The 13,427-nt window shown below is 36.4% G+C and overlaps 2 protein-coding genes across 2 annotated transcripts; one reads left to right on the forward strand and one right to left on the reverse strand.

Annotated features, from left to right (window-relative positions):
* Positions 1 to 823: 823 nt before the first annotated feature.
* On the forward strand, positions 824 to 2,067 carry LOTGIDRAFT_109311 (hypothetical protein; the record flags this gene model as incomplete). Its single annotated transcript, XM_009046081.1, has 3 exons — positions 824 to 990; positions 1,306 to 1,508; positions 1,742 to 2,067. Coding segments are annotated over 3 exons (696 nt in total), but the record flags the coding sequence as incomplete, so codon positions are not given.
* A 2,990-nt stretch (positions 2,068 to 5,057) lies between these two features.
* Positions 5,058 to 13,041, reverse strand: LOTGIDRAFT_229919 (hypothetical protein). Its single transcript, XM_009046082.1, has 4 exons — positions 12,901 to 13,041; positions 9,643 to 10,105; positions 7,306 to 7,600; positions 5,058 to 5,210 (listed from the first exon to the last, which is right to left on the reverse strand). Exons 3-4 carry the CDS (start codon positions 7,571 to 7,573, stop codon positions 5,074 to 5,076), a joined length of 405 nt encoding a protein of 134 aa, XP_009044330.1. The 5' UTR covers positions 7,574 to 7,600; positions 9,643 to 10,105; positions 12,901 to 13,041; the 3' UTR covers positions 5,058 to 5,073.
* Positions 13,042 to 13,427: the final 386 nt, after the last annotated feature.

Here is a 13,427-nt window from a genome sequence, read left to right on the forward strand (position 1 = left end):
ACTGAGGATCGGAGTAAAGGGGAAACCATATATTTGTGCTACATTAGAATTGGAATCTATTGCATAGTTCTTGAGCGTTCAAACGCCTAATTCATCTTGGATCGTTCAGCCTTTTGTGGTTGCAGATTTTGGAAGCCGTTTTCACTCGTATAAGCGGGCATTGAAAACTAGAAAGACACCTGCTTCAAGTTGAAGTTTTGGATCGTATAAAAGGACTAAGACGAAGGATCGAAGGATATGTCTTGTGTTCCATTAAAAGGATTTGTGAATTTTTAAGAAAAAATTTGATTTTGATTTATTTGGATAACGTTTAGAACTGTAGGTATCCTGAACAGTGTTTTTGACATCCATTGCTAAATCGTATACCGACGTTGTTTTGTCAATTTTGGAATTGCTGTTAAATTGTTTCCGTTTGACGCACACATTTATCAGCTTGTTGAAAATAGGACATAACTCCAAATCTGGATATATCAAACATCATGATTATGTTAAATGAAACGGACTATAGTGATCCAAGTATGACCGGAAGTGCTGCCTTACCAACTTCCTCTTCGTTGCCAGGAGAATCAGGATATATTGGCAGCCATCTTGATGTTAATGGTAAGAATGAATTCTACTGTATTCAAGCCAAATGGTGTGACAATGAAACCGACTTCAAAATAGAAGAACTCGGTGTTGCAACCTGGACATTTAGGCACTTTCAGTCTCTATCACCAAGACACTTTTGTATGCACAAGAAGGCCAACCTCAGTTATCTTCCCCTTGATTTTGCTAAATTTACAGAAAACCCAATTATTCAAAATTTTCTTCTATTTCAGGACCACCACCATGTACCGGATGTGGCCAAGCCATCTTAGATCAGTTTATACTCAAAGTTCAAGGTCGTTTGTGGCATGCAGCATGTTTGAGATGCACAGCTTGTCACCTGACTTTAACACGTGACTGTTTTCTTCGCGGATCTCAAGTCTTCTGCCAGGACGACTTTTTCAGGTAAGCATTGGTGCTTTTCAGAAAACATTATACTACATGTATACTTACACGACTATCTAATTTCACAGTGAGTACCCGTAGCGAGAATCCTTTATCTTTAACCTTTAAGAACACCCGATGCCATTCTACTACATGACTTGTCAACTCGACTTCAGCGAACTCACAAACGCGATGCTGTGTTTTTGAGATTGTTCCTAATGCTTCAAAATCAGTACAGCCACGAGTCATTCTACGAGATCACAATGGAATTCATTAATATTCGACTGATTAGAGTTACGCCCCTTCAAGTGATAACCAATGGATTGCTCTTTTCAGGTTGTTTGGAGCCAGGTGTACCGGATGTAACCAACCCATTTCGCCCACAGAACAAGTCAGACGTGCCCACGAGAAGATCTATCATCCTGCCTGTTTTAAATGTATCGGATGTGACGTAGAATTGAACACTGGTGACGAGTTCTATCTGAGGGATGATGGGAAATTAATATGTCGCCAAGATTACGACATTGCCAAAGAGAAAGGTAGGATGCCATGAATTTTCTTTTCATTGAATGAGACAATATTGCTACAGACTGTGTACGCAAAAGATAACCCGACAGCTGGAATTTAAAATGAGAATTTAACATCCCTGTCCTCGCAAAATTCCTCCTCCGAATAAGCCCAATCTGTATGAGGAAACTATGACGTAAAACTACACTCTATTTCATCTCTTAAAATTTTCATCACTTTTCAGAAGTCAGCGACAGTGAATCAGAACCTTCACCAAAAAGAGCCCGGATATTCATGTCCGACCACCAAACGACCATCTTGGAAGCACTGTTCAACCATTGCAGACATCCATCCCATAAAATATTGACTACAGTAGCCACCGAGATCGAGCTCGAGTTGAAAACAGTACAGAAATGGTTCAAGAACAAACGAGACGAAGATTCGCTTTGGTCATCAGAAGGGGAAGTAACTGATTCAGAACTTCCGGTTCAGAAACCTGGTACATTTCCAGTTCCTATTGTAAACAAAGGTAAGGCATCTATGAATTTGGCGGGTATATTTGACGTCAACGACCTTTCCTTTGGAATTTGAATCGTAAAAAATGGTCCTCAGGAATAGGGCATTTAATTTGTAAAAACCTTGGTTTCGTATTTGAAGCTCTTATACATATAGACATCCTTTTTTTATTTCAGAATTTTCAGGCAATTTTTCATCTAGGCCAGAACGAACCAATAGGATCAGCCGTAACAACAGTGACACAAATAACGCCATTTCTCATTGGTCGATGAGTGACGATATGTGGTCACCTGACTTTGTTCCTCCAAATATAGAATTGACGCCAGAAGATCTCAAGGACGGGGAAGTCTGCTCCGACAGAAATATGAGAAAAAGTGCGGGAAGAAATGTGATGCCGCTAACGAACAACGAAATTCAAAATGGCGGCGGGAGTGACGTCAATAAAAACTGTTTAAGTGATAATTTTAACTGGATTGACTGTCCTAATTGATCACGTGATTATGCTTTATAGATTTATATTAATTTATTGCCATATGATATAAAATGTTGTTACGTAATTTTGTTTATTTTTCTGTCAGACGTGGCAATTGTTGTTCAAGTTCACCTTTGGCCATATCTGATTTAAAGGCAGCTCTTATTATTTCGTTTCGATTGCGAGTTATCGCAAAAAAACCGGAAACTAAACATTGCACATGTTCCACAACAGCATTCTGATTTCAAAAGTTTCCTTTGCTTAACTTTGTATATAGGAGAAATTGTGATCGTCACATCCGGTTGTGCCCTTTTTAATCGAATTACGGACATAATGTAATCTTTTACAATGCATTCAATTTAGAGCAACGGTACGTATTACCTAACAGGCTAACACCTATACCACTCTGCAATTTGGTGTGTCAACTCAGTGCATCTTTGAGAGGTTCTACGTAACTCCTTAGGTTTATACATCCCATATTATCAGAGGTGAATAACATGTTAATTCGTAAACCATTTGGAATCATTATCGTTATTTTGACTAACGTGTCGAATCAGGCAACGTGACGACCAAGGACACAAGTCTATTCCAGTCAATAATTTCTCATTGATTTAAATTCTGTCGTCAGTTAGTCCGAAACCTTCAGGTTCTTAGCCTCCGATAAGGAAATTAAGACCGAACCTTTGCACTGAATTTGGGAACGTATTTTCAACAGTAGTACCAGTGAGCAACCAGCTACGTGATTTTCAAAAAGTTGAAAGAGTAAAAAAAGTGACAAGCAGTAGGACTGGTTTTTCTGATCGATGACTGTCAATAGTAGCCATCATAACCCGAAGACGTCCCCAGTAAGACTAAATTGGCAAAATTATTTCTCCTGGAAACTATAACGGTAAGTTTGGAATTAGTTGTCAGCGTGTTGATAGAGACTCGCAAGAAGTTCAAAATTCTCTTGACTTTCCAAATTGAAATCTGTTAAACTAAGATAAAACAGAACATTTCGGACCATATGCCAGAGTCAATAGTGTGACAGACGAGAGATTCAACAAGTTGTCAAAGTTAATTTAGTTTAGGATGTAAAATATAGATTTGGACTTTCACTTTCGTTTGCTATCGATTTCTATTAATGTCAGTTTTACACGATATTTGGAATAAATTGTATGGAGTCTTTTAAAAAAAACCAATACGAAACTGTAGTATCTGGTTAAATAGCAGAATGGGCTTCGATGACAATGAGTCACCATTGATGACTAAGAACGTAGTGAATCATCAACTTCGAGAATTCATGTAACAAATTTGTTAAGAGTGCGAGTTTGTTATCAACAGCAAAGGGCTCTGTTGGTTATTTTCATGCCTCTATCATAATCTAAAGATAGCAATGCATTCAAGATCGAAGCAACGCCCACAAAAAATTAAACATGGCCGCTCAAAGTCACAGAGAGTGGTATTTGGTATATTGTCAGTCTGTCTGTGATCAGAATGTTGAAAACCATAGCAAACACGCATGATAAGTCGATATCAAAAGGCAACTAATGTCAAGCTTTGGACATTCTCACTCCAATTCTGTCAAAACATACTTAGTAACTAAACATATTGCCACTCGTGGTCACGATTGTGAAGTCGATCACGCTAATCCCAAAGCTGACAAAATATTACTATCAGTCGAGTTCCGCAATTCTGCGACGCTTGCGAACAACCATTTTTTTCTTAAACAGTGTTGAATTTTCATGACTTCACAATATATCGAATATAGAGTTGACGAATCAGGTTATTCTGAACACATTTATTACAAATTGTTTCGAATGCAACAAAGGGACTGAATTTATGAGTTTTTGTACAGTTCAAAGAAGGCTTTGGTGATTCGAATGCGACAGAGATTACTTTCTGTCAAATTCGTTTGAAGTTACATAATTTCACGATGTATCGAATGCATCAATAGCAATTTTCTTGTCAGATCTTTAATTATTTATGGCTGGGAAGGCCAGATGATCACTAATGTATTTTATGTGTTAGTTTATCGGTTGGTTTATAGTTTATCGGTTGGTTTAGACGATTAATCGCGAATCTGCTGCAGTAAATTAAAGGAACAAAGCATGTCCGCCATTACTTGATTAACATGTGCATTTTATCAAAGGATTGCAGATTGTTTTGGAATGCCATAAAAGAAAATTGACTGTTAATTTAATGTCGAGATTTCTTTGTATGATGCAGGAAGGAATGCATGCGTTTCAGCAGCCATAAAAAAAAATTTTGAAGCAAAGGGTAATGAGTTTTCGAAATATGACCCTTGCTGTCACAAGCCAGTTAACATTGTGACCAGAGAATGTCAACAGCATAAGGGTTTAGTCATAACTGCTAGCGAAGTTTGTTATTTTAAACTAGCCTTCGTCTTGACGAAAACAATATTACTGATTGTCGTAAGAACCAATTGACGCTGGGCGATTTGTCGTCTGGTCAATTTGACATGACCACATCAAGATTATTAATTCCATATTCAAATTTACAGATAATAAAGACTCATGCTTCGTTTTTAATCCACAGACGTTCAACAGACAATCACTTTAATCCCAAATGTACCCAATATAAACAGAATATTGCGAAATAAACACAATTTAATGAGTATTTATTATTAATGAACAATTAGTGACTAAATATGGGATTTCAATATCTACATTGAAGATTGCATTATATAAAGGTTGCCATGGAAACCAGGGATCATATTCTTCGATCATTTCGTGACATTTCGTGGCTACATTGAAATTCGAGAATATTTCAAAAATATACAATTAAACTAATTAAGTTCTAAAAAAGGGTTTCTGTTCGAACCTTAAAGTGGGTATATGGCGAAAAGCTTCGCTTTGAATTACCCAAAATTCACATTGCACAACAACTGCAGACGTCATTTCCGGGTTTGCGGATATGAATTTGCCGCGAGGTTTATTAAGCATTTTGGAAAGGCTCAAGCTTTACAACTATTTGCAAGCGCGTAGTTTAACATCAAGAACCACAAACATCCGACTGAAAACTTAAATGATGTAAATTGATGCCATCAGTTCTCCTGATACACATAAAATGTTTAGAAAACCTCTTTACAATCCCTTTAAGTATTGTTTTGTAAGAGATTGTCCACATACATGGGATTTTAAATCACATATTTTCGCCTTGAAAGTTAGAATGTTTCGGACTGCCAAGATCTGGAATTTCAACCCATGTTTTGTCATGGACAATTCCCTGTGATGTTGTAGTTATCCTTATTACATGTTAGAGACTAGGTTTTGTCATCTAATTAACCTGACAACAAAATGACACTGTTATATCACATGCCAAACACGCATTGGGATAGGGTTTATTATGTACGGAAGCGTCCTGGGCCCATTATTTCAGCGATAACAACTTCTGTTTAAAGCGAACATTTACTTGTCATCGGCATTCTTTTCTCTGATTTCCCAAAAACCATCGACGTAGGTCATTTCGATGAATACCTCAAAAACTTGATTGACTAAATCAAAATTTCAACTTAGCAATTCGAAATTTCGAATTAATAAATCGATAATTCAACTTATTTAATCGATAATTCGACTTAGTAAATCGATAATTCGACTAAGTTAATCGATAATTCGGTTTAGTAAATCGATAATTCGGTTTAATAACTCGAAAATTTGACTTAACAACTCGCAAATTCAAATGGTATTTTGGAGAAAATAAGTCGGATTGTAAGAGAACAAAAATGGCCACCTTATGCTTCCGTACATTTTTCCTTGAAGTCTTGTTTGATCCAAAAATGTCAGGAATGCGTTCCAAGCAGACACATTTTTAATATTATTTACAATAGCGACGCTAATGAAATATGAATAATGGAAATATCTATTTCTTCAGGCGACACTATTTAATTAGTATTTTCTGTGAAGATTCGTACAAAACACGGAATTCTTAATAAGAAGCAGGGAAATGTGTGAAACGCAATGGAGTATTTAGCTTACTGCTCTGTCAGTTTTTTTCGGTGTAGTAACACCATATTCATAATGAAGGAAATTTTTGCATTGAACATTATAGCAGGAATTAGTGCCGATTTTGACAAAAATGGTCTGATATCATAAAATAATTATTCATTTCAGTGGCATACAAAAACGTTAAAGCGAGAATAACATTCGGCAATCCTCGGCTGTTTCCGTAAAGCTTGATCTATGTAGGCAGTTGAAGCTTCGAACTTGTCGGGACTGCCTCGGTGGCTTTCTTTTTGTTCTATTTAATTCAATTTTCTCAAGGTTTGTTGAACCAGGAACCAAGTTAATTCGACTCGATAACACATGACTTAAAGTAAGAATAAGTGTCGACGTTTCTCTTACGTTTCCTATCAACTCAGCACTGCACGAATACCATGCACTTATCCATTTCGAGATCTTTCCACTTCCATAGATATATCAGTAAGCTTATCCTTCTACAACGACCTGCTGTTATTTTCAACTTTTTTTTTAGAGAACCAGTGGAATTAACATATAACTGCAATTAGATGCATTGCTTATCCCACGATCTTTGGAAATTGCCAACTTGAAAAGTTATCAGTTAGGTTATAACACGTTATTTGATAACTTAAAGACTTTGAAGAAACATTAAAGTGCTAGTAAGTGTCGATTGACATATATTATGTTGGTTATATACAATTGTTTTAACTTACGGACCTATACAACACAACTTTAAGAGGGAACTTCCACATATACAAACCACAAAAACAACTTTACACGATTATTATACAAATATAACCTAATAACTCTCACGTGATCACATCAATTCCAGCTCCGATATCATTTTCTTCACGTTAGTCCCATCCCCGGTGTCGCCATTACCTTTGACGTCATCTGACGTCTGCCCGGTTGGCGATTTTTCATTGGCTAAACCACTAGGTCCACGTGACGCATTTTCCTTTTTCGGTAATTCCGAATGAGTGTAGCCTCCGTCTGAAATGCTACGTTTGAATTCTGCTAAGCGTGCTTGCGTTCTGTGATCTTTGACGGGTTTGCGTTCCAACTGATCTGCTGTTGTTTCGTCGGGTCTATCTGGATTTCCGGTTGTTGAGTATGAACGACACATGGGTTGCTTCCCTTGAGACGCCATCTTGGATTTTTATTGATATTGTGAACTCTGAAATATAAATTTCATAAATATTTTTGATTATCGGATTCAACTGGATTCTGGAATAACACCATTCGGTGTGCAATAAGAGAGATTTGGAGAGTGTCATGAGACTTCTATAATTCGATTTCCAACTGTCAAGGAATACACTAGAAACATTGTCTTGCACCTTAGGAAATTCACGAAACTAATAGCAATATGGTTGCTTAAAGCTGCAAAGAACATTTCCTGGCTCAATGGAAAGTTTCTGTTGTCAGAATGTACACAAATAAAAATTCACATGCCAAGATACTGTCAAAGTAAGTAGCTTTAAAAAGCGCATTTGACATTTATCCGCCATTTTTTTGTATAGATTACAAACCCGTACTTTTACTTTAATCCTTTCTAGCAGGCAATATCTCGTTTTATTAAAAGGATAAAACCAACTAAGTGTTCGTTTCCGGAACATATATATCAAAATTTTCAGCTATTTTCAGAACGTAAATTTTTTAACAGTTAATCTAAACCGAAATGCTATAACATAATATTTTAAAAGAGGTGCACCAGTTAACTCTTCAAAGGTAAACCACCTCTTAGAATGAGCATATAATTTAGATTTTCAAACTTGGCCAATAAGAGTATAACTTTTTGTTGGACCTACCCAGAAATGAAATGAATTGAGTTTTACGTCCTACTTCTCTGCACCATGTGGGCTAATGATGACGGGCAACGCCATGCAGGGTGCAATGAGGGAAATTGTGCCAGGACAGCGACATTAGCCTGCCCCAAGCACTCCGATAAATCAATCCATTAAATATATTTACAAATCAAACCGTATATAAATGTGAGTTGATTGGACAGGTCAAAATCACGTGACATCATTAATCTTTCCTCTATTTATTATACGAGGTTTACCTACTTAAGTGAAACACGGTAGAAATTTCTTAATACTTTAGAACGGGTTGGAGAGACAATGTTGAGCAATGGGTTATTTTTGAAGGTTTGCTAATGAATTGTTACTTAAAAATCAGGAAATCCATCTTTAAGTCTGGGGGCATAATTGATCGGGGATTATAAATTGCATGTTTTATAAGTAATATCTTGATAAATGAGGACCAGATTACTGTCTGGTCTATTCTAGACTACATGATCACACCCAATCAATAATCTTATCTTTTATCTCACGTTGATATTAGGACGTAAAACTCCATTTCATGTTCCCGGATTTTTTGTTTAGGATGCAGGTAGGGGATGGGGGTGCTGACTTGGGGAAAAACGTCAAGTCGTTCGGATGGGACGATAAACTGAGGCCCCGTGTGCTACAGGCTATGCACGGTAAATATTCTTCGACATTTGGAAATTGAAAAAGAGCAGGCCTATGCTGCTATCCTGGCAAAATTTTCATCACACACTTCACAAACACAATTAAGTGCAGAAAATTCAGACAAAAAACTCCATTTCAGTTTAATTCTAGGCTCAAAATGCAAAGAGAACGTCCAATTCTACTTCATATTTGACCAGATTTTCGTAAGGTAAGGCATTTGAAGAAAACTAAGCTTCGTATTACTGACTGACTTTAGCCGTCTTAATTCCGAATCCTGATCGTCCAATCGTCAATTAGCATTTATAAACCGAGCTAAATTCAATCAGATTGACACTGATTGGTGATAATTGGTCTAATCAGTCGGCACATTCTGAACCTTACAGTCACGGTTTGTTCGGAATTACTCGCATCTAACTGTACAAAAATTAGCAATTTTTGACAAAATCTTATCGATTTGGAATTCGAAATTTTTATAAGAGCTTTGTTATGTGGTAGAATCCCCATTCCAAAAAATCTGGCTTTAAATGACCTATATTTTTCGAATTATGAGACAAAATGTCGGATTTGGTTACGTTGTTGCGCGAAAGTCAGTTTTTGCTCGACTTTCACAATAAGTCCAGACTTGTGGGTAGAGCTTGAGTTCTGATTAATCCTAGACCGTATTATCCAGACTGGAATGGTAATAGAAAGTCATAATCTGAATTATCCAGACAATCAAATCAGTAGAAACACATTTAATCATACGTACCGTAAGATAATTATCCCCAAAAGTGCTTCACATCTAAAGCTCCAGTTGTCCTCCAAATGAAAATGTCCTTTATTTCAGTTAACAATAAATGTTCAGGTCGTTATGAGCTGCGACACCCACAATTTTTTACCAAGCTTTGTTCACCACAATCCAGGAATGATCTTTCCCAAGCCTGACTGTATTTTCCACGATACAAAACACTCCAATCAGTAAAGAATTTCGTTCCGATATGTTTCTGTTTAAAATATCGAAAACCCCACTAATGCCTTCATTCTTGTCAAACACTAACACTGTAAAATATGGCGTTCACGTATTTCCTTTTTATTTCTTGACACAATAAAAGATTAATATATGCAATGTCTGTCTCAATTCTCTATGGAATTGCAAATCAGATTCTTTACTTGTTAAATACCAGCTTAGAATTGTCCGAAACACTACGCTTTACACCAAACTATTCGCTTTGCTGCAATGAAAATTGTAGATCAATTTAGATGTCCTGGGTTTACTTCTTTTAACCTCTATGGTTGGAGAGGAGGGGATGTGGGGGGAGGGGGAGTCGATGAGTAGGTGGGTGAATAAATGATTTGGTTGGTTGGGCGGATAGGTGAGTATATGGTTGGATGATTAGATAGGTAGATAGTTGTTTCTACACGTTGATGGTTGGGTGGATAGATAAGTGGACAGATGGTTGTATGGATAGATGCACAGACCGTGGGTTGATGGTATAGGTGATTGATGGTTGGCTGGATAGATAAATGGATGGTTGTCCAGGTGGATGGATGAATGGATGCACAGGTGGGAAGGGTTGAGATAAATGAATAGATGGATGGTTGGATGGAGGGTTGTACAAGTGGGTTGATTTATGGATGGATGAGTGGATGGAATTCTTTCAGATCCACTCCATCTTCATAATGTCAAGCCATTACGAACTTTGTCGTATACCCTGACAGCCACCTTTCTTGTATCAAGGAATGCAGCGATTTGATTGGAATGTACGCTAGCGAATACAGCCAATCAGAGTCCCCGAAAGACTATAACATTATTAACGCTTATTCTTTACAGCCTTTCTGTATACAATCCAACCAATCAAATCGCTACATTAAAACATGCTGTGATAAGAAAGATAGTTACTGCTGTCAAGGTATAAGACGCAGTTCGTTACAGCTTGACATTGTAAATCTTTGACAATTTTTACTGCGTTGTGATCTAAGGCGCATTTAGCTGAAAGGCATGTCAAATGGATAAAATGCCAAGGACAAATATGGAGTAAACCAAAATGTCACTGCAGGACGAATATGACATATTTTACAACTGCTTGCCAAATAAAGGTGGGAATAAACGAGGTGCGGTGTCCGGCGCGGGATTATCGATACAGTAGAAAAAACACCGCACCGTATCTCTTCTATTTGTGGATTAATGCAGACATTTCCCGTATAAGCTTAGAGAACATTGGTTCGTGACAAATCCGGAATAGATAGTATTAACTTTTGCGGTATATATGATAAGCTTTACCAGAATAGATACAAATCCGGAAAGATATATTAGGATGATCCGGTACAGATAACAGTAGTTGTGTTCAAATCCGGTTTAATAAATCTTGTATAAATGGCATTATTTTTTTTCCACAAATCAGGTTCGGATAGCATTAGCTTTATACAAATCTAGTAAACATAGCTTTAGTTATACAGATCCTGTGAATATAGCTTTAGTTATACAGATCCTGTGAAGATAGAATTAGCTTTAAACAATCCGATAAAGATAACATTAGTTTTATATAAATCCGTTAATGATAGCATCAGCTTTATACAAATCCTATAAAGATAGCATTAGCTTTACACAAAGCCGGTATAGATAACATTAGCTTTATACAAATCCGATAAAAATAGCATTAGCTTTATACAAATCCGGTATAGATAACATTAGCTTTATACAAATCTGTTAAAGATAGCATTAGCTTTATACAAATCCGTTAAAGATAACATTAGCTATATATAAATCCGTTAAAGATAGCATTAGCTTTATACAAATCCGTTGAAGATAACATTAGCTTTATACAAATCTGATCAAGATAGCAATAGCTTTATACAAATCCGTTAAAGGTAACGTTAGCTTTATATAAATCCGATAAAGATAGCATTGGCTTTATACAAATCCGATCAAGATAGCATTGGCTTTATACAAATCCGATCAAGATAGCATTAGCTTAATACAAATCCGATAAAGTTAGCATTGGCTTTATACAAATTCCAGTAAAGATAGCTCTAGTTTATACAAATCCGGTAAAGATAGCTCTAGTTTTTTTACAAATCCGTTAAAGACAGCATGAGCGTTAAACGATCCGATGAAGCAAACATCAGCTTTACGGGTTCGATTACAGTGCGAAACCTGGAAATAGTTTTGACATTCCCTTTATTAATTCTGACTGATTTTCTAAGTAGCGAGTTCGATTGACGTTCAAATTATAACGAAACATGTTCTTCAAATGTCAAGACGAAATTCCATTATCACCCACTGAAGCGAAGTCGATTGACAAAAACACTTATTATTAAACAGGGTTGAGAGAATCTCTACTTGAAACATGCTTCGTCTGCATTGATTTTATCAGACAAACTTGATAAACGTGACGACAATTTGATATTTCTGAGAGTAAAAATAATTATGTTAACAGAGCCGTAACTACATCAAGGAAACTGTGTTAAATGTCTCATACCGAATTTGAAAAAAGAAAATTGGGTTTTAAAAATTAAAAATATAAATATGATATCGCTAAATATATTGCTTAGTTTATGGGATAGTTGTAAAGGTGGTTACCGTTTGAAGTTTACCGAAAGCATTGCAATGAAAAACCTAACTGACTTCAAGTGGAGAGGAATTTTGCCTCATAGAAAAGACCCTATTTAAAAAAATAAATAAAGAAACATGTTTTAGAGCTCAATTTCTAATTCTAACTGAAAGACAGGACTCAAACAACTTTCTTCAAAAAGAATTGAAGAAGCAAAATTTGTCAAGAAAGATCGAAAACTTAGAATTGACGCACAAGATTTGTTATTTATGTATTTTACGGTAAACGCTGCACAGTCGCACTATACCAGGGGTTTTCTATGCGGCAGTAAATTAGAAATTACATTTTCGCAAAACATATATGTACTGTAAAACATCTAAGAAAAAAAAACGGATTGAAAAATCCATAAAACTAAGCCCTGTATTTCTTTTCAACTTCTACGGCTTAAAACTCGATATAGAAAAATATTATCTCACCAAAAAAACTCTTAATTCCAACTCATCGAATGAAAATCCCACACACAAAAACTTTACTCAGGAAACCACTAACGTAATCCAGGCATTTGCGTCTCCCGAAGCCAAATTCATCTAAATGTGAAAATTAGTCTACAAACGTAATCACGGACTCGCTAACAAGTAAATGCCGAACTTTGGTCCAAGTATCTGCTATTTCTATTGTAGTGCTAATAACTAACTAGGAATTGTCGATCGATCGTCCATTGCTGATAAAATGACAAAAAATAGACGTGGAATAGAACAATAATGAGTCTCTGATTAGATGCTACAGTCTTTCCTCGCCTCAAACCACAGGCACTCGTAGCAAACTAAAACCGAACATTGTCACGTTTACGTCCAATAAAGATCGTGGCAATATAAAGTTGGCTACCAGAGCATTGCTATTTGTCGTTTTCTGTATTAGAATATGACTAAAGACACTGTTATATTGGCACTAGAAAAGCACGACCTGTCCCTGTATAGAAGAGGCTGAAGCCACGGTGGCATGA

The sequence above is a fragment of the Lottia gigantea genome (assembly GCF_000327385.1).
Source record: "Lottia gigantea unplaced genomic scaffold LOTGIsca_10, whole genome shotgun sequence".
NCBI classification, from domain to species: domain Eukaryota; kingdom Metazoa; phylum Mollusca; class Gastropoda; family Lottiidae; genus Lottia; species Lottia gigantea.

Coding starts and splice junctions, on each gene's coding strand:
- LOTGIDRAFT_229919 (XM_009046082.1), bottom strand. CDS start 7,573: ATGGCGTCTCAAGGGAAGCAACCCATGTGTCGTTCATACTCAACAACC. Junction 5,211..7,305: donor GACGTCAGATGACGTCAAAG/GTAATGGCGACA, acceptor ATTTCAATGTAG/CCACGAAATGTCACGAAATG.